Source organism: Coffea arabica, chromosome 2c (genome assembly GCF_036785885.1).
Source record: "Coffea arabica cultivar ET-39 chromosome 2c, Coffea Arabica ET-39 HiFi, whole genome shotgun sequence".
In the NCBI taxonomy this organism is placed as follows: domain Eukaryota; kingdom Viridiplantae; phylum Streptophyta; class Magnoliopsida; order Gentianales; family Rubiaceae; genus Coffea; species Coffea arabica.
This window is the reverse complement of record NC_092312.1, coordinates 54,789,935-54,814,212: the sequence shown is the minus strand read 5'-3', so window position 1 is coordinate 54,814,212 and position 24,278 is coordinate 54,789,935. Positions and strand designations below refer to the sequence as shown.

At 39.0% G+C, this 24,278-nt stretch overlaps 1 protein-coding gene across 1 annotated transcript; it reads left to right on the top strand.

Moving 5' to 3' along the window:
• Positions 1-3,303: 3,303 nt before the first annotated feature.
• On the top strand, positions 3,304-7,003 carry LOC113740940 (uncharacterized). Its single transcript, XM_027268450.2, has 2 exons — positions 3,304-4,993; positions 6,888-7,003. Exons 1-2 carry the CDS (start codon positions 3,304-3,306, stop codon positions 7,001-7,003), a joined length of 1,806 nt encoding a protein of 601 aa, XP_027124251.2.
• Positions 7,004-24,278: the final 17,275 nt, after the last annotated feature.

Below are 24,278 nucleotides of genomic sequence, written 5' to 3'. Positions count from 1 at the left end.
AATTGAATCAAGTAGCCCAATTTTTAGGACCAATTGGAGACTTTAAGCAGATCAAATCCAACAATTACTTGGTAGAGGCTTTAGTTCATCTTTGGGACCCCGAGTGTACTGCTTTTAGAATAGGCAATAGGCAAATGACTATAACACTCGAAGAAGTAGCTGGCCTCCTTGGTTTACCCACACGAGGAACTGCCTTGGTGCTTCCATTTGCTTCCGACAAGGCCGAATTTTGTCAAATTATAGGATTGAAAGAGTCCGTGCTACGAGGGTCAGATCAGGGCGTCGCTGTGAATATTCTGTTTGAACGATTTGCGCCACGCGATGGATTCGAGAGGCATGTGACGGATTTTGTGTTCACTTCCAAAGCCGTATGGGAGCGCAAAAGGCTACTAGTATATGGGGTAGTTATGGCTGGGACCTATCTCTTTCCGCGAAAAGATCAAAAGATAGCCTTCAAATCAGCAAAAATTGTGAATGACCTTTTCTTAGGAATTCAGGGTAAGCAATGCTCTATAGTCCCGACCATTCTCGCAGATATTTTCTTAGCTTGTACTGGTTGTCGAAAGGGAGAAAAGTTTTTCCATGGGGCGAACTTGGTTCTATACATATGGGCTACGGAACATTTTAAGAGACAAGCATTAGTTGCCGATAGTTTGCCGATGGTTGGATATAATTGGGTAATCACACATCCCAAAAGAGTCAACGAGGGAGATCTACCTAAGAACGCATCCGAATGTGTGGATTACTTGGAAACATTGCAAGATTTCAACATTAGGTGGGTATTAGATTGGACAGACTGCTTTGAGCCGATACTTCGCACTAAGGAATCCAAACGTGTTCTCTTGCTGGGAACTCAAGGAATCATCTCATATACCCCGAAAAGATTTCTCAGACAACTAGGTCGCATTCAGGGGCCACCACCGATTTCCGAGTTTAGTGAAGTCACCATTTTCTTTGATCAGGGGGTATGCCCAAAAGAGATCCCTATGAAGAGTCAAATCACTGAATCTTGGAGAACAATATCCGACGATAGAAGCATTCGTTATCTTCCGGAGCTCAAACAGAAGGGGGTAATGACCGCACCATACGAGGATTGGTTGAAAGATTCCACCACGCAAGGGTTGCAACATGAGCCGTATGAGGAAATTGAGAAGCTGAGAGCCATCATTAAAGCCAAGGACATGGAGGTGGTACAGTTGAAGAAATCCATCGAAGTGCACAAAGGAAAGGCAGAAGAAAACAAGAGGTTATATGAGAAGGAGCGAGAAAGGCGCCAAGAGATGAAGCGGAAATGTGGGGAATTATATGATCAAGCCGAACGTGTCCAGATGCCATATACTAGAGAGAGTAAAGACTCTGTACTAGATAGGCTTAGGAACTTTGGTGATCTTGTACAAAATCGCCTTCGCAATATGATGTAAACAGATGTATTTGGTTTTTGCAATGAATCCCTTCTCACAAAGTGTTTGTCAAATAACAGGTTTGATTAATGGGTCTCATTCCGAAAGTGTTGCATCATGCTAGGCCTACCCTTGGCACAAAAAGGGCCCCCCCATAGGACATGCATTCGAATTTTCGAATAATTACTAACTCATGCCTTTTTCTTTTTTCTCTTTTTGAATAAATTGCAGAAATTCAGTAATCATTGGTTTATCTAAGGGAGTTCTTTCTTCATTTCAGGTAAATTTCAAAATAGCTTTTCGGAAAAGCCCCATTATTACGCGATCCCGAAGTAAGGCCCAAAGGAATCGTGTAAACATGAGTACTCAACCAGAATCATCCGATAAGGCCGTTGCCACTACCCAGCCGGAAGCTGCAAGTCCTGGGGTTCAGTTGACAGAGTTACTCACAAAATTTGGGGAAATGGCGTCAGAAATGGCCGCTCAGAAGAAGTTGATTGACGAGCTCGTTAGTAGCGGAGTGCAACCTGAGCCTGTACCCGCTACACAACCACAATCCGAACCATTTGTTATTCCTCCATTTCAAACCACCTTTGAGGGAACTTTTAACCCGCAATATGCTTTTACTCAAAATCCTCCTTTCTACCCTCCTTATGGTCAAGGATTTCAGCCTCAAAGCGACCCAAACATGCATCAGAACCCACCAGCTTTTTATCAAACCACCGCGGAGCCCGTGGTGCCGGAGCACACTTTTCAAAATAAGCCAGAAATGGGAGAGTCGTCTGCCCAGATTAATATGAAGTTACTTAAACGCTTGGATCGTTTTGATGAATTTATCCGGAAAAGCCAAGGTTTAAGCAAACAAGGGGTGTTGGATTATGATGATTTGTGCCTGTTTCCGAACGTGCAACTGCCAGTGGGGTTCAAGACCCCTAAATTCAACAAATATGATGGAACAAGCAACCCTAAAACGCACCTGCGCTTGTTTGCTAACAAGTTGGGCAAGCCAGTGGATGACGAGAATTTGCCGTTGAGATTATTTCCAGAAAGCTTAGAAGGGGATGCGCTTGACTGGTATTCCAACCTAAAGCCGGAGGAAGTGAAGACCTGGCTCGATCTGTCCAATGCCTTCATTAGACAATATGAGTATAACTGTGAGCTAGCGCCAACTCGGACTACTCTGGAAGGAACGAAAAGGCGACCATCTGAAGATCATAAGACATATGCCAAGAGATGGAGAAAGATAGCTGCGAAGGTGGAGCCACCGATGACTGAGGATGAAATTATTCGCACATTCATAAAGGCGCATGATCCTCCATATTTCGAAGAAATTTTCCGTATGACTGGTTGTTCTTTTGCTGCAATTGTGAATAAATTGGAAGAGTTTGACGACTTTGTGAGAGCCGGGAAGATTGTCAATGTCTCTGCCCTGAAATCTCAGTTGGATGCTTTACAAGGGCAGGGAAGCAATGTGAAGAAGCCGCCGTTCAAAAAGAAAGAGGGGGATGCAACATTTATTTGGAACCAAAACCCTTCACCCAGACCCCGATACCAACACAGCCCAATCTACCAACCCCATTACCCTTACTACTCAAATCCGCATCCTGTATATACTACCAACATCCACCACCTTCGACCTCGCCCAAGCTATCCAAACCCACCTTCAGCCCCTTTTCAAATTTCCCAATCAAATCCACCCCAAAACCGACCTCGCCCTCCATATAACCCAAGATTTCCTCCACCAAATAGACCTGTTTACAACCATCCTCAACCTCCTGAACCTTACAACCGACCCCCTAGCCGTACATTTACCAATTTAGGCAGGCCTCTGGACCAATTGTATGACCAGTTGAAGGCCGCCGGGAAAATTGGTACAGTACCCCCTCCTACCTACCCATATGGTATGCCCGCGTGGTATAATCCACAAGCTGTCTGTGCTTATCATTCTGGGGCCCCCGGACATGCCACCTTTGATTGCAAAGCGCTTAAGCATAAAATCCAAGATATGGTTGAAGCCGGGGAGATTGTAATCCGGAAAAGGGAGGCGCAAGGGCCGAACGTAAATAGGAACCCTTTACCGGAACATGCCAATACCATTGGGGTTATTCTGGATGATACGGAGTATGTGGAACCAGTCAAAGAATTGGCAAGGGAAGCTGAAGTGTTTGGGGTCACAGACCAACCTTTTGTCATAGAACTGCCATTTGAAGAGGACGAGAAACCCTTTATCTTGGATCTCACGCCAGCTGAGAGTGAGTCTTTGGAGCCGGTGGTTATTGAATTCCCGAAGCAGGAGCCTGTCCTGAGCCTGCAACAAGTACCATGGAATTATGATGAACCTGACGTGCAGATTGGGGAAAGGTCAATTGCAAAGAAGGAAGTATCAGTGGTCACAAGATCGGGGAAAATTGCAAGCCCGTTTGAAGCAACCATTCCGATTCAAGCAAATAACTCTGAGCCACCCGCCAAACCAACAATTACCGAGAGAGAAGCCTTAGATTTCCTTAAAAGGCTCCAAAGAAGTGAATACAATGTGATCGAGAAGCTTAGCAAGTCGCCCGCTCAAATATCCATGTTGGATCTACTTTTTTCATCAGATGTGCATAGGGATGCATTGCTCGAAGTACTGACTAAAGCTCAAATTCCTAGAGACATTTCAGTTGATAATTTCTCACACGTAGTTGGGAATGTACTCTTCACCAAGCAAATTACTTTTTCCGACGAGGAATTGCCGTCGGAAGGCATTGGACATAACAAGGCCCTGTACATAGTTGTGAGGTGCAACGGAAAAATGCTGCCGAAGGTATTAATTGACAATGGATCTGCTCTTAATATATGTCCCTGGAGCACCTTGGAAAAGCTAGGATTGCAAGACGTCAAGTTGAGGCCTTCAGGGACCATAGTCCGAGGTTTTGATGGAGCGCAAAGAGAGCCAATAGGAGAAATTGATTTAGTAGTTGAAATGGGGCCCGCCCAGTTTCAAATAACCTGCCAAGTCATGCATTTTTCTAGTGTTTACAACGTTTTGCTTGGCAGGCCATGGATTCACAAGTCTGGGGCTGTGCCTTCTTCATTGCATCAATTGCTAAAGTTTGTAGTGAATGACAAGCTGATCACTATATTTGCCGAAGAGGATTGCCTTGTAATCACTGATTCTGGGACAAAAGAGGATGGAAGCCGCAATGTCACCATGACTCCCCATAGCACGGCTGATATCGTCTCTGTAAGTTGGATCACAAACGAGGAGCAAGTTCTACCAAAGGCCAGTGTTATGATGGCTAAGGAAATGATCCGAGGAGGTTATGAATTTGACAAGGGACTAGGACGAAATCTGCAAGGAGTTTTGAAGCCAGTGGAGATTATGGAGAAGAAAGATTCATTTGGCTTAGGGTTCCGACCAACTGCTAAGGATATCAAAGAAATGAAGGAACGTAAGAAAGCAGAGAAAGAGGGCAGGCAAAGGGTTTTTGACATTCCACCACTGCGGTATACTTTTCCACGACCAACAGAGGTTATCACATCAGAGGTTAATCCAGTCGACGAAATTGAAGCAAGTTTGGCTCAATTGTTCGTTGGGACAACATTTGAGGATAGTATTCCAGGCGAAGCTGAATTTCCTGACATCCCCGAAGGATCAATTCCCAATTGGACAGCCGAGTCCCTGCCCGTTCGGAAGGAGTTTCGGTAAACTAAAAGGGGTTTATTATTCATGTGAATTCATGAAAATACCTTTGCATCTGTAAATAGCCAATGAAAATAATTTTCCTTTTAACTAACGTTTGTGCATGTAAATATTGTTAAGTTTTCGTTTCAATTTGCTTTCAATCAAAGGTCTTTATGAAAATGCAAAAGTTGTTCTTGTCATTGTTGTGTTGTTTATTCGATTGTTTATATTCATATTGCTTGATTCATTTGTTTGTTGTATGCTTATTTACTTATTATCCCACATTCGTTAATTCTTTCAGATGGCCAAAAATAAAATTATTTGACCCTTTGGATATCACAGTTCTGGAATACGATAATGGCAATCTCTATATCACTCACGACTTGGAGGTCTGTGAATCTGAACTCCAAAGCGAGAGTGATAATGAGGAAGTATTCGATTCTTTTGCAAAGGACTTTGAACAATATGAGGAAAAACCAAAACCGAACCTGGAAGAAACAGAAAAGGTTAACATTGGCACTGAGGATGAGGTTAAGGAGTTGCAAATTAGTATTCATTTGAATGAAAGGCAGAAAAAGGAGTTGTTTGAATTCTTGACCATGTTCCAGGATGTATTTGCGTGGTCCTATGATGATATGACTGGCATTTCAACTGATGTGGTGGTGCATAGGTTACCCACAGACCCTTCTTTTCCACCCGTAAAACAAAAACCCAGAAAATTCAAACCAGATATAAGTCTCAAAATAAAAGAGCAGATTGAAAAACAACTCAAAACCAACATTATCATTGTTTCCCATTACCCAATTTGGCTTTCAAATCCTGTCCCTGTTCCAAAAAAGAGTGGAGAGGTAAGAGTTTGTATTGACTATAGAGACCTTAATAAAGCCAGTCCTAAAGATGATTTCCCTCTACCAAACATTCACATTCTCTTAGACAATACGGCCGGACATGAGATTGAAACCTTTTGCGATTGTTTTGCTGGCTACCACCAAATTTTGATGGCAGAAGAGGATAGGGAGAAGACTGCTTTCATTACCCCTTGGGGCACATTTTGCTACCGAGTGATGCCTTTCGGTTTAAAGAATGCCGGAGCAACATATCAGAGGACCATGACAACCCTATTTCATGATATGATCCACCGAGAAATGGAGGTCTACGTGGATGACATTATAATCAAGTCTAAAAGGGCAGAAGACCACTTGGTTGATCTGAAGAAATTGTTCGAGAGACTACGGAAGTACAATTTGAAGTTAAATCCTGCAAAATGCGCCTTCGGAGCACCTGCGGGTAAGCTGTTGGGATTTATTGTCAGTAAGAGAGGCATAGAGATAGATCCAGCAAAAATCAAAGCAATTCGAGATATGCCAGTGCCAAAAACTCAGAAGGACGTGAAAAGCTTTTTAGGGAAGATCAATTTTATCGGGAGGTTCATTGGCCAATTAACTGCCACCTGTGAGCCATTGTTCAAATTGTTGAGAAAGAATGTACCGTTGTATTGGAATGAGGAGTGTCAACGGGCTTTCGACAAGATTAAAGATTATTTGTTACATCCGCCAGTCTTGGTACCACCGAAGCCCGGTCGACCATTAATCATGTACCTATCCGTGCTTGAAGGAGCAGTTGGGTGTGTTCTAGGTCAACATGATGACTCTGGAAGGAAAGAACAAGCCATTTACTACCTAAGCAAGAAGTTCACGCAGTACGAGGCTAATTATTCATTCATTGAGAAAAGCTGCTGTGCATTGGCCTGGGCAGCCCAAAAGCTTAGACACTATCTGTTGAGCCATACCACGTATCTTATTTCCCGGTCTGATCCTTTGAAGTATCTTTTGGAGAAGCCGATGTTGACTGGGCGTCTGGCGAAATGGCAGATAATTCTATCAGAGTTCGACATTGTGTTCACCTCGCAAAAGGCGGTCAAGGGACAAGCTATAGCTGATCATTTGGCGGAAAATCCAAGAGATGATGATTATCAACCACTCCGTACTTATTTCCCTGACGAGAGGGTCTTATTTGTAGGCGCTGCAGATGATATAAGTGAACAAAGTCCTGAATGGAGGCTTTTCTTCGATGGAGCTTCGAATTCTCTCGGAGCTGGAATTGGAGCTGTTTTGGTGTCACCCGAAGGGAAGCACTACCCTGCCGCTGCCAAATTGCAATTCGCTTGCACGAATAATATGGCTGAATATGAAGCCTGCATTTTTGGTCTCAAAATGGCTTTAGAAATGGAAATCAAAGAGTTGATAGCTTTCAGTGATTCAGATTTGCTCGTGCACCAAACCTTGAAGCAGTGGATAACCAAAGATTCTAAAATTCTCCCCTACCATTGTAGTCTGCTCACTCTGGCCAAGCAATTTCAAAATTTGGAATTCAGACATCTCCCGAGAGCCCGAAATGCATTTGCCGACGCTTTGGCCACTCTAGCCTCTATGATCCAGTATCCAGATGAATTGAAAATCGAACCAATCCAGATTCAACTTCAAGACAAGCCTGCCCACTGTTGGGTTGCAGACGAGTCCTCTGATAATATGCCTTGGTATAAGGATATTAAGGAGTTTCTCAAAACTGGGTCCTACCCTCAGCATGCTGGTACAAAAGACAAGAGTTTTCTGCGTAGAATGGCTTCAAAATTTTTCTTAAATGGAGAAGTGTTATACAAAAGAACCTTAGATTTGAACCTTTTAAGGTGCATTGATGAAGATGAAGCTCAATATATGATGAAAGAAGTGCATAGTGGCGTTTGTGGATCTCACATGAATGGCCATTTGCTAGCGAAGAAAATCATGAGAACCGGATACTTCTGGCTTACTATGGAGCATGATTGTATAGACTTTGTCCGGAGATGTATAAAATGCCAAATGCACGGTGACATTATACGCGCTCCACCCACTGAATTGCATAGCATGACCGCCCCGTGGCCCTGTTCAATGTGGGGTATGGACGTGATTGGGACAATCGATCCTCCTGCTTCAAATGGACATCGATTTATATTGGTGGCGATCGAGTACTTTACCAAATGGGTTGAAGCTGAATCATTTAAACATGTAACGAAGAAAGTAGTTGCCAGTTTCTTGAGAGATCATATCATTTGTCGCTTTGGAATACCCGAAACGCTTATCACAGACAATGCCAAGAATCTGAACAATGACATGGTAGATGGACTATGCGAGCAATTCAAAATCAGACACCGCAATTCTGCCATTTATAGGCCACAAATGAATGGAGCTGTAGAAGCCGCAAATAAGAATTTGAAGAAGATTATCCGCAAAATGACAGAAAGGCACCGCGATTGGCATGAAAAGTTGCCCTATGCATTAATGGCGTACCGGACTTCTATCCGAACATCGACTGGGGCAACGCCGTATTCACTTATGTATGGGATGGAAGCTGTATTACCAGCTGAGGTTGAAATTCCGTCGCTACGAATCCTTATGGAAGCTAAATTGGAAGAGGCTAATTGGATCAAGCAGCGCCATGAGCAATTGACTTTGATAGATGAAAAGCGATTCAACGCCATCTGTCATGGTCAGTGCTATCAGAAACGTGTGGCCCGGGCTTATAACAAAAAGGTCCATCAGCGGACATTTGAAGAAGGTGACAAAGTACTAAAGCGGATTCTATCAATGCAAGATGAAGCTAAAGGCAAGTTCGCTCCAAATTGGCAAGGGCCGTTCGTTGTCCAAAAGGTATTACCTGGCGGAGCTCTCATTTTGGCGGAAATGGATGGACGGGTTTTCCCTCAACCCATCAACTCAGATATGTGCAAAAAGTTTTTCATTTGATCATGCAAATTTTCTTTAGAAATTCATGCAAATGGCGAAATGCAAGTCAGGCCATCTTCTTTTACACTAAAAAAAAAATTTATCTCTACTTGTCCCCTTTGAGCCATCAGAATTGACAAATTTCGTTTGATAACCCTTGAGAATTGCAAACCCCACACTGGGGCAAATTTGTTTCGAAAATCGAAAATAAGAAAAAAAAAAAAAAAACCCTACACTGGGGCAAATTTAGTTTCCAAAGAAAAATGCAAAAAGTGAGGAAAATACAATGAAAAATGCAAAGAGGGAAAATCTGATCAAACTGGGGCAAAATTTTCCTCAGTTTTGGAGTTATTTTCAGAAGAGTGCAATTTTAAGTTATTTCACCCCTCGTATCAAATCTGCTTTCAAGCCTTAACTTTTCTTGAAAAACACCCCACCTGACCTCATTACAAAAGCCCAAAGTCCTGGCTTTCATCACTTGCTGCATTTCTATTAGAAAATTTGTTAATCAACTGGCAGGTGATGTCCGTAATGTCTTCGCCTAATTTTACAAGGGAAGTACATTTTACTGATGCCAGAAATCTTTAATTCATGTTTCTGAGTCGATCATGGTCGAGACATTTCAGTCTTCTTTAGGTGAAAACCCGAAAGGGCACCTCGAAAGAAAAAGAAAAGCGAAAGAGGAAAAAAAAAGAGAAAAAAAAAAAAAAGAAGAAAGAGCGAAAAAAAAAAAAAGGAAAAAAAGAAAAAGAAAAAAAAAAGAAAGAAAAGAAGAAAAAAAGAAGAAAAGAAAAAAAAAAGAAGAGAAAAAAAGGAAAGGAAAAGAGAAAAGAAAAACAACAAAAGCAAAAATAAAAGGGTGGGGGCAACGTTGGTGAAAACCCGAAAGGGCGCCAAGGTAGGTTTTCACAACGGTCAAGCTCGAGAAGGAACAGCTGGTGACCCGGTTCATTGAGGGTTTTCCTCATATTTGTGAAACTTCTGCTAGTATCGGATTCCGAAGCGAAAAATATCCGAAGTCTTGAATATGATATTCATTGGCTAAACTTGTATTTTCTGTATAAACACCATTTTACAAAATGTAAATCTCCTGGTTTCTTTAATTCATTTGCCTTCTACTATCTATGGTTGTCTGCATTTTTCTGCATGATTATCTTTGCCTGACATAGGAAATAATCTTGCATATACATTGATTGTTATGTGATAAATTTTTACGCATCATTCTTTCACCATTAAATTCAAATAAATGATAAACCCTAAGGTTTGGGCAAAGATAAGGGATTCAATCATCAGCTACAGTGAGTAACATGCAACAAAGCTACCACCTGGATTGGGTGACGTGGTAAATCTGCATTTTATCAGTCTCAGAAATTAAAAGGTTTAAGGCAGACGCCGCCAAGCCGAAATAAAAGCATCACAAGACTCATGTTTACACGATTCTCAAGGCAAACCGGATCAAATAATGGTGGCAAGCCCATTATTTCTTCTTTTCTTGCAGGAATGTGGCATTTACAAACAAAAGCAGCCACTCTCTTTTTGGCACCTAAACCGATGTCAGACAAAGCTTCCCAGTAAACAAGGATCGATGTTATTTGCAAAACTCGATCATAAGAAACAGCATCAGCTATCGTTTCGGTCACAGAAATCCAAATTTCCCTCTTGGTACAAAAGTTGAACTATTCTCAGGTAAATAAAAAAAAAAAAAAAAAAAAACTCAATTCATTGTTTAAATTTCCCCAGTGCAGTCCCGTTTTAAATTCTTGTTCGGGCCAGTCCCGTTTTAAATTCCTGTTCGGGTCAGTCCCGTTTTAAATTCTTGTTCGGGCCAGTCCCGTTTTAAATTCTTGTTCGGGCCAGTCCCGTTTTAAATTCCTGTTCGGGTCAGTCCCGTTTTAAATTCCTGTTCGGGTCAGTCCCGTTTTAAATTCTTGTTCGGGCCAGTCCCGTTTTAAATCTTTGTTCGGGTCAGTCCCGTTTTAAATTCCTGTTCGGGTCAGTCCCGTTTTAAATTCCTGTTCGGGCCAGTCCCGTTTTAAATTCCTGTTCGGGTCAGTCCCGTTTTAAAATTCCTGTTCGGGCCAGTCCCGTTTTAAATTCTTGTTCGGGTCAGTCCCGTTTTAAATTCCTGTTCGGGTCAGTCCCGTTTTAAATTCCTGTTCGGGTCAGTCCCGTTTTAAATTTCTGTTCGGGCCAGTCCCGTTTTAAATTCCTGTTCGGGTCAGTCCCGTTTTAAATCCCTTGTTCGGGTCAGTCCCGTTTTAAATCCCTTGTTCGGGTCAGTCCCGTTTTAAATTCCTGTTCGGGTCAGTCCCGTTTTAAATTCCTTGTTCGGGTCAGTCCCGTTTTTAAAAGTCCTGTCCGTTCAAATCATTCTGCCACCGAATAAAGCAGGTAAGTATTTGGTGTCTATTTCTTTGTCTCAAGTTTTTCCAAAACTCAGACAAAGAGGGGCAAACTGTAGACACCAAATTTTTGGTGTAATTTCTTTTACTTTTTATTCTCATTTGTCGTGGTTGCTTTTAGTTTTTTTTAGTTTCTAGTTTCTATTTTAATTTTTAAGTTTTAACGTAGAAAAATCATGGAAAAAAAAAAAAGGAAAAGCATTCAAAAATTATGCTTTAGTTGTTTTGATTTAAATTCAATGTTTTCTTGGAAAAACATGAAAAATGAAAAAGGGGGAACCCCGATTGCGGGTTTTGGGCTATTTAAGAAAAAAAAAAAAAAAAATCAAAAATCATAATTCCATTTCTGCCGAATCCATTTCCATTTCACTTCCCAATCTAGCACCTTCCATTGCTATTGCCGACCAACCCCACTCACAATAACCTCAATATAAACATTCCATTAACCATACACTCCACAATATACCATTCCCAATGCACTACAATAGCACTTCCATTTTTTTCTTTCTGCCGTGAGCTGGAAGTGATCAACCTTCCTTGGAAAGAACGACCGAGTGAGAGAGCCGAATTCCTTGCTCATTTCTTTTCTGTCCGTAAACTAGAAAGAGAGGAGAGAGACTAGCTGACTATCTTCCTTTCATCCGTGAGTTGGTGAAGAGATTGAGAGCCACATTATCTTCATCCTAGTCGCAGGTTGGAGCAAGGGAGAGGAAGAGTTGCAGGCTGCATTTCTGGACTGCCGAAGGGAGGAAATATTTTTTGCAGCTAGCCGAGGGTGTTGAGCTCCAAACTGAGGTAATTTCTGGACCTAGACTAGATGTTTATAGGTTGATGAAGTTGTTTAAGGGCATGCATGTGAGGATTGTGTGGCTAGATGATAACTTAAGTTATAGAAAAATCTGTTTGTGAAGAAAATGGTTGCCGAGAGTTCAAGCTGGAAATTTGCAGCTTCGGTTGACCAAGTTTTGATGATCTGAGCTATATGTATGTTTAACTAACCAAAGTCTGGATGATCTAGCTCTGCATGAAGCTAATTAACTTGGATTAAACAAGAAAATTGAAGGAATACCAAAAATCCGGTTGCATGCATGTCAATCGAGAGAATTGGGATGAATTTCTGGTTAAATGGTGATTTTGATGACATTTGAACTTGATTTTTGATCCAATCTGATAGATAGTTTGTTATTTGGTCTTGCATGTGATCTTTATGGCTGGGAATTCGGTTGTACGGCTGGAAAATTTTATTGGATGTTGCTGGATTGTTAAACCAATCTTCCAGCTTAGCCGATGGAGTTGTTTTGGGCATTTTAGTATGAAATTTGCTGGAAAGTGCTTGATCCTCACTTGGTTGTGTGTTTAGCTAACTAAATACTGGATGATCAAGCCCTGCATGAGATTAATTGGCTGTGTGTAAACCAGAAATTTGAGTGAAGCAAAAATCTGTTGCACGCATGTTTATTCCAGAATTTTGCATGATATCTTCTTGGGTTTCTTGTTTGTTTGGATTATGATGGTGGGTTTAGTTGTGGGCTTGGTCTAAAGTTGTGACGTTGAATTTAATTACATCTAATCAAGGTTGTGATAAAAATCTGAGTCATAAAAAATTTGCTGCAAAGTTGTTTGGCCGGAAACATTGCTGAAGCTGAAACCTTTTATTGTTGCTTGCATGTTATTTCAGACCTGAATATGATGTTTTTCTGGGTTGTTAGCTTGCTTGGATCATGGTTGCTCAAGCCAAAGTTGTTTGTTGCTTAATCTTGGTCAAAGTTATGTATTTGAACCAGAAAATTTGAGTTAGTTTGCAAGTAAAAATGCAGCAGATTTCACTTTCAGCTATAGCAGTTTTCATTCTTCAATGTTTGCATGTTCATTCTTCAACGTTTGAATGATTTCCACCTTTGTCTTTGCTGATTTGGGATGTTAAACTTATGTTTTTACTGTCTAAGTTTAAAGTTTTGGATGTTAGCTTTGGTTAAGGTATGTGATTGGATGTGGAGTTGGCATTTGGGAGTGAAACCAAGGAAATTGCAGCAGTTTTATATCCAGTGCTGCATGCTTTCTCTACCTGAATTTTGTGCTTCAAATCCTAAAGTTTTGTGTTGCAAAGTGAGATGATTAGGTGGTTGTCTTGTTGCTTTAGTTCATATTGAATTTGAATGTGTTTAGGAGCTGTGGAAAGCTTTGCGGATAAGAATTGCCGAAAAACTTTGCTGCACTTTCTTTTTCTCTTTCGATAAAAAATCAGATTTGTCATCTTAATCCTGCAAACAAAATTTCATGTTTTGATTTGGGTCAATAATTTTTGGTTTGGTGAACTTGTTTGTATGATGAAATGGATGTATTTGCTGCTAAAAATTGCTGAAGTTTTGGAAACAAAAGGGCAGCAGCATGCGTTGGTTCTTGATTTGCAGAAGCTTGTTTTGTAGCTTTGAATGAAAACCTGCATGAAACTTTTCCAACAAGTGCATTATTTAGACATGTTCAGCCATGTTTTGATTGGAACTTGTTTCAAAGCCGTGGCATAAATTTGGTTTGCTGAGATTACGTGAAGTTGCAGCAGCTTTCTTTCTTCAAATGTTTGCATATGTTCCAGATTTTTGCACTCTTTTCCCTCTGAACCTTATGCTGAACGTAGGAGTTTAAGGTTAAAGCTGGGAAAAACATTTGATGATCTTGCTTCTTTGATCTAAGTTTTAGTTTGTTAAGCCATTAGCTGAGTCGGTTTGGCAAACAATGGGTTTTGTGCATTTTTCTGGTATGAAACATGCCTGGTTTGGAGATGCAAGAGTTGCGGCAGAAATTGCAGAAGAGTTTCTACGTTGATTGCATGGCTTTTGCATGAAAATGACTTTCAAAAATCGTACTCCAACCCCTTGGCTTCCATCTAATGCTTCCATGGCCCAATTAATTGGAAACTTAATTAATTTTGTCCTCCTAACATGCCATTTCCTCTTTAATACATCTTGATTTGTTTTGGGTAAATACTTAAGGGATTGTAGAATGAATTTGAAGGGTCTAATAATTTCTTTTTCTTAGACTTGTAGTTAATTTGATTTTTTTTTTTTTTTTTTTTTTTTTTGGATTCTTTGGCATTTGGTTGTTTAGCTACTAGTAAATTGCTCCTCGTTTACCTTTTTGTGAATTTTCTAGTTTGATTTGGTAAGTTTCACCTTAGATTCTTAATTTTATTTTATGTTTTTTAGTTCCTTAGTGTTTATAATAGTAATAAATTGGCCCTTTAGACCTCTTTATTTTTTTTCAATTGGGTCTTTGTTTGTCTTAATTGGTTAAGTACGAGTAGTTTACTTGCCTTGGAATGCTTCGAGTGATTCAATTGGATGGTTGTTTCCATTTTCTTTTAATTTTTCTCAATTAAAGTGGTACCTTGACCTTTTTATTGTTTTGAAGCCGTTTTTCTTTCATTTGGACACCATTCAAAGGAGGCGGTATATTTTCTTTTATTCTTTTTTTGTGTTTCTTCTATGTGATCCAACGTGTTACGTGGAAATTACATGACTATTTGCTTTTATTGCCTTTCTTTAGTTCTTTCATTTCATTTACTTTTGCTTTTATTTAAGTTCATCTTTATGGGGTATGTGTACACCTTTTGGCTTGTAATAGATAGGGCTTGGAGGAGCATTCAATGAAGACCTATCGAAGACGTGTGCCTAGCTAGCAAATGTAATAGTTAGGGCTTTAATTGCCTATGTGTTATGTGTTACTTGCTTTAATTAGGTTCTTGCATCTAGTTGAGCATGCTAAGTGTTATGTGCTATGTGTTTATAAGTATTTGGCATGTCTACTCGCTTTCTATGGTCATGAATGAATGTGATGGACGAATGTACGTTTCCACTAGTCCAACGCTAGTCGGAATTCATAGAATGGGCTAGTCCAACGCTAGACCCTTAGGGACTTCCCCTCGTTAGTACATGCTTGCATGTTCATTACATGTCATGCATTTTTTTTAGTTTTATCATTTTGCATGCCCCTCGAACCCCTTTTCCCTCCATTTTAGGATTTTTGCATTTCATGCTAGTTATAGGGTTCCATTTGCTTGAGGGTCCCCTTAAATATGGGATATAGACGAGTGTGGCTTTTTCTAAGCCTTAGCACGCTTGTATTCCCTCTATAAAAGGGCAAATTGAGTCACGATTTAGGTCTCCCCGTACCCAATATGCATGAATTCCTTAGGCTCATGCATTCCGAATCCACTCTATCATCACACTTTCACTTTTCCTTTCACTTACACACGGACACCATTTGGCACACGTGCACCTTTATATCTTCACTTGCACACGAACACTTTTATCATCACTTGCACACATGCACTTCATATTATCATTTCATATACCGTACCTTGCCCACTCACGTGCACATTTTCATTTACATATTTATTGTTTTTTATTACTTTTTCAAACTCATGTCCTCACATTGCATACATGCATTTCATTCATTTGCATCCCACTCGCATTATTCGTGACCTCTCCAAAGGGTCATTATTGGGCTTCACAATTAATGTGATTGGCACTATTCAACCTTTGAAGAGAAATTTCCCCCAATACCCCTAGGTCTAGGGTTTGCATTCATATAGTACATCCAAATGTAATAAATTCTTTGGTTAAAACAAGAAAATATTTGATTAAATCACGCAACTAGCCTTGGCTAGGTCGAAGGGGTGCCTTGGATTTTTATCCTTGCCTTCCCCTTCGTCAAATGTGACTCCCGAACCTTTTTCGTTGGTTTACGTGGACTAGGAGTCGTTTAAAAGGGGTTTCTTAATATTTTTTCCTATTTTTCTTTAAAAATTCATTTTTAGGTGACTTGGTACACCTTAACTCATTACCAAGTGGCGACTCCGATTTTTTATTTCAAAAACCCTTTTTAAACTATAATTTTGGGTCAAATCGTCGCATTCTCAAACCCCCATTTAGACCCATTTTTCTTTTAAATAACAATTCATTTTCCAATCACAAATTGAATCAAAAAATACATTTTTTTAAACCAAGTATTTATTTTTCTTATCAAAAAATGGGGCGCGACATAAGCTGCATCCTATGGAGTTAAGTGCAAGAGTTCCAAACATTTGTGGGCAAGAGTGTGAGAAAACAAAAAGGAAGTTGCAAGGACTAGGAAGTGAATAATCATCTTTTATGTGATTGGTTGGTGGACAATATCTACTAATGGTCTTGACTAAGTATTAATTCTAGAACATCCAAGAGAACACAAGACATAAATCAAATCAAAAACTAAAGAGAGAGAGAGAGAGAGAGAAGGCTTCAACTATTTCATCCATTTCTTGCACAAATCTTGTGATTCAACCATCCAAACTTGAAATCACTCTATAAAACTCCTTAGCTAGGTAGGATTGTGGAAGGTGGTGGAGTGGTTTGGAAAAAGGAGGTGCTAAGATGCTTCTTTTTTTGAGGTTACAAGGTGAGTTGTTAAGAATATTTCCCTTTAGCTTTGATAATGTTAAATTAGTGGCTTTAGTGGCTAGATATGATGATGTGGGGTGTGATTATGGTGTGTTTATGGTTGGAGGTGAAGTTTTGATGGATTTTGATTTATTATTGCTATTTTTCTGTTTTATATGATAATCATGGTTTAGTTATGGATTGAGGGTTTATTATGGTGTAAAATGAAGCTAATATAAGTTGGATACAATCGGCTACGGAAAATTTCTGGTTAGTGTGGAAAATTACAGTTGAGAGTTGTGATTAACCCTGTTCTGTCCGAATCTGTTCGACCTAGTTAGAGGCTGAATTGGCCTTAGTACAAAACATGAAAGTTGTAGGAAATGATGTTTTATAGTTGTCTGCAAAATTTCAGCTCAATCGGAGCAACATAGCCTGTGAAAAAATGGAATTACCCTGACTGCCATAGGATTAAAGTCAGTGAACAGTTTTGACCGTGCACCAATCTGATCGTATTTTTTCACCTTGATACATACTGAACTAGCATTTAGCTAAAACATGAAAGTTGTAGTTTCTTAAGTCCTTGTTATTCCTACAAAATTTCAGGTCAAATGGAATAGTGTAGCCTAAGTTATAGCCAAAACACTTGCACCTGTTTTGAACACTGGATTGTATTACGTTTTTGGATTTAGCCTCTGACCATGCTAGGTTCGCCTGGATAACATGCGAACTGGGTGTTGACCCTTTCATAAGAAATGTAGATCTTGGTTTTATCTTCAAAACGGTATAAAGTGCGTCCAAATCCGAGTTCCGTAGCTCCAGTTATAACCAAAACAAGATCGGTTGTCAGAACTGCCTTTGAATTTGGACAGTTCTGACAGGAACTTTGGACCCATTTTTCACCCTGCTTTGTATTGATTCAGGTTTTGGCCAAAACATAAAAGTTTTAGCATTATGACATAGCTTTCTAATTCCTTTGGAATTTCTTGATTCGGATTTGCGAGCTATGAGTTATGGTCCGGCAAACATATCCTGTCCGTCACCCTAAAGTGCGAACTTCTGGCACTGTTTTCCATACTTTCGACCTATTTTTGTTCAGATCCAAACTTAGGTGTCTTCATGAAAGTTGTAGCCTTTTCTTTTATCTTCAAGACGGTATCTAATACATTTTAATCCGACATTCCTAGCCCAACTTATAGTCAAAACAGTTTGGGACAGTAACTATGCTCATTTCCGTTTGCCGGCTGTTTCCATTTCCGTTTGCCGATTCCGCACATGCATGTGCCAATTTTGCCGTTTTGCTTAATTTATACACTTTAGTAGTTGTTTGTGTGATAATATGGCTCAACCTTCTGCTACAGGCGGTGATGGGCTAGACGGAGCCGGTGGGGCCCACTAGCTGACGACTTGAATTCATTTTCGTACTTTCTCTCGTTATACTTGCTCTTTAGGTGAGTAATCAGGGTTTCTGTGTAACTCAATATTAATATGAGTTTACTATGAAAATGGGCACTTAGGCGAGAGTGTACTTTATCACACTCGACCTAAACCCCATTAGTTGCTATTGATACCTGTGAAATATGTTTTTGTGATTTGTTATGGAGCATTTATTGCTTGAACCAGAGCATTTATTGCTTGAACTAGAGCATTTATTGCTTGAACTACGATTTTAGAGCATTTATTGCTTGAAAAATATTTTAGAGCATTTATTGCTCGTGACTTGAGTTGAGGCTCATAGTCTCTCTATGTAGGATCCTTTAAGAGAAGCGAGCTGTGTGGCTCAGGATCTCAAAGGGTCAACCAGTGATCAACCTCGACAAATAAGTTGGTTTTGGAGCCACCCGTATCCTTACCATGTGGTGTTACTCTTCTGTTTTTGCTTTGCTCTCACTGTGCAAATGTTAACATGTAAAAATTACATTTTTACCCCTGATTAGTCACTAAGCTTATAGCTTACCTCCTTTTCTTTTATTTTCCTTAGCAGGGGCCGACGCGGGAAAATTTTGGCACCATCACTAGTATAGTTGGGTTTTGTTTGTAATAACCGAATAGTTAATATGTTTTTCTCTATTATAGTGATCCGTGTAAGGACCTTTCTTGGGGTCTACTCTTTGATTTTGGTTATAATCATAAGGATGTAATGGTATGGGTAGTTACTTTTGGGGATGTAAATAGAACTCTTTTACTGATGCATATAATGTGAATAGTACTCTTTTGGTACTTTTAGCCTTTATTTGATTTTAATTTCGAGTCTTGACGCGAGTTGGGCAGGCGTCTCGCCGATACCCCCGGGTTCGCCCTTGGGAGAAGTGGGGGCATCACACATATGATGCCTCTCTTAGAGATGAAAATACTCATAGATTCAGGTCAAAAATAAGAAGTGAACTGACTGCTATGGATAGAGCTTATCTCGCCTTAAATGCAAAATCCATGAATGTGTTACATTGTGCTTTAGACTCAAATGAATCTATTAGAGTCAAAGGCTGCAAGTCAGCTAAGAAAATTTGGGATAAATTGAGAGAAATTCATAAAGGTAGTGAGAATGTTAGAGAACAAAAGAAGTCCATTCTAGTTACAAAATATGAATCTTTCAAGATGGAACTTCATGAAAACATTGATAAGATGTATTGTAAATTCAATGACCTCATTAAGGATTTGAAGGTGCTAGAAAAGGAATACTCTCTAGGTGAGAAAAATAGAAAAATTCTGAATGCTTTATCGAAGGATTGGGAGAGTAAAGTGACTGCTATTGAGGAAGCTAAAGATCTAAATACCTTGCCTATTGAATCTCTCATTAATTTACTGACTTCTTATGAGTTAAAACTCAAACCCAAGGTGCAGGAAGAATAAGACACAAAAGTGAGAAAGAATATTGCTCTAAAGGGTTCACAAGATGAAGATGATACAGCCTCCGTGAGTGAAGATGACATGGAATGTGATGATAGTGATATTGCACTCATCACACGAGACTTCAAAAGAATACTCAACAAGAGGAGATTCAGAAAAGGTGGACCTAGCAACTTCTTCCCGAATCAGTCTAACAACTTGAGAAACAAAGGGAAGCTAGAATTTAACAAAAAGTAAATTGATAAGTGCTTTGAATGCGGCCAACCTGGACACTATGCAAGTGAGTATCCAGTGATGAAGAAGAAAGAAGAAAGAAAGTCAAGATTCAACAATTTTCAGTTCACATGGAATGAGTGCAACTCCGATGGTGAAATTGATAAAGAAGAAAAATCTGCTCAATTGGCTTTCATAGCCATTGGAGATGATGAGGTAACAACTTATAACTCTCAATCTGATAGTGATGATGAAACTGATGATGATTTTGAATCTTTCATTATAAAATTGTATGATAGTTTGAAAGAATCTTATGCTAGAAACAAGGAATTAAAACATAAAATAAGCTTTCTTCTTCAGAACAATGCACATCTTTTTCAAGAAAATAAAAAACTGAAAACTGAAAGTGATTTTTTAAAAAAGAGTGAGATTGTTTTACACTTTGAACTTGATAGAAAAACAAGACTTTGTGAAATGTTCAAAAAAGAACAAGGTGATTTGAAAAGAAGAATGGATAATTTAAATGAGTTGCTCCAACATAAAAAATAAGACTGTTTTCAAAGTAATAAATCAAAACCTCATTTTGGCGCTTATCAGAAGAAGATAAATTCTGCTGCAAATGAATTTGCTATTTATAAGAGAAGACAAGTAAGATTTATTAAATCTGTTCATGTAAATAACTCTTTGGTTATATGTAATTTTTGTTGTCAAACAGGTCACATGAAAAGTGATTATTATGTGAGGAAGAATATGAGAAGAGGCATGAATTGCATGTGCATAGTTAGACATGATACTAATTCTAACAAGTAGGAGATATTGATAAGATTGATGAGTTTCTTGTTTATAATGCTTTTTTATATATTTTTTTGATGTTTCTGATATTTTGAACTGAGTTTTCCTTGGTATTTTTGAATATTACTGAAGTTTTATGACGACAAAAGGGGGAGAAATGGATGCTATATGAAAGGGGAGTTTTTATGAGATTATAAGTTTGGATGCAATGAGTGAGGGCGAGCTTATGCTCATATCTTTTTCTTTCTTCCATCAATTGTTTTGTCATCATCAAAAAGGGGGAGATTCTTAGTATTGTACAAGTGTACAATCTTTCTTGTTAACAAAGGGTTTATAAGTGATAGTGTGTGATAGTAAATCATTATTTGCTCAGGCGCTCAAGAGGACCTTCAAGAGGATCTTGAAGCGGACATCTAAAAGTTGTTTGAGCACTTACTCCCTACTTTGATTGGTGAGTGTCAAATGTATGAAAAATTGTTATGTGCTTAATTGTTATTATTGATTGAATATTTTGAATATCCCGAGTCGAGTGTGTACTTTATCGCACTCGTTCTCGTTTAAGTGAAGTGGAATTGAATTGCTTGAAATGAATTGCTTGAAGTGAATTGTCAAATGTATTAAGTGAAGTGTTGAAATGGTTAAATATGCTATGGTTGCATATGTCGTTGGAGTGAATCTCCTCGACTCCTAGTGATAATGTTGGAGGACGCCCAAATCTCATCGGCCGACCTTGCAACTCGAGTCGGTATGGACTTGGTCGAGAAGGTTGGTGAGACATGGGAAAAGTGTATAAGCTTGATCTATTGGAGAAATCTCGTTTGGCATACTCGAGTAGTACCGCCTTATATAAAAGAAGTGTGGGCCCGGAGCAGAGGGAGTAACGGTGAACGGGGAACGTGTAAGTGAAGTTCTACGGATTATAACCTACCCGATTGACGGAGCATCAACTCGTGGAGGTTCTGGATCGAGCAAGTGAAATTAGCTCTTGAGAGCTCCTGTATCCTTAACAAGTGTGTTTTATTATCAATTGTGAATTACTTGAATGTTACAGCTTTCATTCTTGTTCAAGTGTTATTGTTATTTGAACTACGTGTTTTGCATGTTTTCTTGGCCTCAAGAGCATCCGCTCACTCCCGTTAGATTTGTTTTCTTTAACAGGAGCTAAACTAGAAGGGATTGTGGAACAAGCTTACTTGATGGCTCTTTTGGCTAGAATTTTGGAATGTATTTGTCTAGACATCTTTTGGGAAGTTGTATATTTTGGAAAGTGGATGTATTTTGAATTTGTGGTGTAAGATTGGATATTTATATTTGGAAGCGACTTCTCTTTTTTAATTCGTCTTGTCTTATTAGTTATTATGGTATTAAACTTGAACGGGAATTGTACTGAGTCCTGGCAAGAATTGGGTAGGCGTCCCGCCGATACCCTTTGATTCGCTTTAGGAAGAAGTGGGGGCGTCACATAAACTACCATCGAATCAGATGAGTGCATTACGCAGCGCCCGTATAAATTTGAAAAAATCACGCATTATGACAAGTTATTGGAGGCAAGGTTTAAAACCTTGACCCATACCCCACCAAAACTTAATGTCTTTGGTGGTGAATAACCCAAATGATTGTTGGTTCCAAACAATGTTATCTGATAAGATGTTTCTGTCGCTAAAAAGTGTATTCCGAAATGCAAACTTTCATGAATACTCATAACTTTTGGAACACAAATTTAAAAAAAAAAAAGGAAAATAAGCCATTGAAAGATTGCATTTAACGCGTACATTTTTTTTTTTGGGAAAAGCGCATTTCCCAAATGCAACTTTTACTAATGGTTTTTTCTTTGAAAGAAATGATGGTTTATCAGCATTTATGAGGGAAAAGCAACAAAATAATTTCATTTTTAACATCCATCTCTTCCCACTTTCCCCTACTGTTCACCATCGCCATTCCTAGCGCTTTGCCGACCTTTACTATAACCCTTATAAAAAATTGTTGTTTAATATCATCTAGAATTTGATCTCTCCCCAAAAGATATAAGTTCCAAATTGTTCCTTTTTTGTATTTTTTACCCAATTATTTGCTAGTTCTTTGCACTTGCTATTCCAATCCCCCCTCCAACACTGTTGATGTCATCTAGTACATGCTATATATATGCCTCAAAAGGTTGGAGATTAATGAAATATTGGCAACTAATGCAGTACATTTGAGTGACAAACAGTTGAGTTTCTCAGTTTATAGAGCTTCGGATGCGCATTTGCTAATGTCCCTCGAAACCTTTGAACAAGTGACCTTAAACACTAGATTTTTCCTCCCTCAAATTCGTCCATATTTTACCACTGTTGCACAAAATAGATTCTAGAACTGAGTCTTATGCACATTAAAACATCCTTTTTACAACAAAATTTCATCAAAAACATATCAGATTCTCAAAATCTAAAAAATCCCCCATTTTCCGAAATTTTAAATTTGTCTATAAAGTAGTTTCGTGGAGTTTCATTCACTACCTTGCATCATATTTCATCACACCCATACCTTGCACGCCCATACATCTACTAAGAAAGTTTATGCATTTATTTCATCACATTGCATCATAGTGAAAATTAGAGGAGGCTCAACTTCTATCGGTCATGCGGCTGGTTGTGGAGATGCTTCCAATAGTAGACAAACGGGTCAAAAATCTTCTAGAAGATGGGAAGCTGATGCTCAAAGTGCTCAAGGTGTTCAACAACAACATAATTACCAAAATTCATTGATGAGGCTATCAAAGAGAGGTATACTTGGGTTTCTCAAAAGGGTTTTATTGTTCAAATATCTGTAAACGTCTCTAATTTCCGTAGATATAATCTTCAATGGATTCTTAAAAAATTTGCTTTCCAAAATGGTCTTGTTTGTTGCATTTCCCTCATGTGGTTTATCCTGAGATGGCTCATCAATTTGGTGCAAACTTTAGGCAATGTGAAACCAAATTAGATGTCCTTTCTTGTGTCAACCACATCAACATTCATCTTACTCAAATTATCAATCAAATCTTTAATATTCAAATTGAGGAGTCATATAGAAGTCAGATTGCCAATTTGTTTCCCTATAAAGAATTTCAAACCCCTGAAATCATTTTGACACTAATAAATTGTTTTCTTATTTCAAAACAAAATTTAATAACCCACACGAAGCTGATTTATATGAGTTACAGCTCTTACACCTCGTATTTTTCACTCTTATTGGCAGCCTTTTGATGCCTACTAGTGGACATCGAATTGATGCCAACAAAATAGAGTTTTATCTCTTTTATTGCTTTATGAAGAAAATATGAATTGATTTTATTTATCATGTGTCATTTATGAATAAAATTCACACCGACACTCATAAAATCTGCTCAATTTTATTTTCAATAATTTTTAATATTCCCCTCATTAGCTGCTCTCTTCATGAAAAATCTGCTCAATTTTATACTAAAGCTTATTTTGAGCACAAAAATCTCAAAGCCGTTGATGGCTCTTGGTACTATGAGGAAACCGTTTCGGACAGATGTACTAAACACACTCATGATCCATCCTTTCCTTCTCCACCTTCTCAAGCTCCTTGTAAACATCGTCGCTTGGAGTCTCAACCATCCATCTCTCATCTCATTGGTCCAAGTTCCTTATCTCTTACCTTTACTTCTACAGATCAAGTGGTAACCCTTTTGAGAGGCCTAAAGAACCATATTCTTTTCCTTAAGCAGGGCTGCATATGGCCATGACCTCGATGCCACAAATGGAGTTTGAGAACAAGAAGAATCTCTTGATGAGTGCACC

Excerpts from the sequence above, each read along its gene's own strand:
- LOC113740940 (XM_027268450.2), top strand. The coding sequence starts at position 3,304 with ATGCCCGCGTGGTATAATCCACAAGCTGTCTGTGCTTATCATTCTGGG. Across the intron at positions 4,994-6,887 it reads TGGGACAACATTTGAGGATA|TATCTTTTGGAGAAGCCGAT; the intron begins GTATTCCAGGCG and ends GATCCTTTGAAG.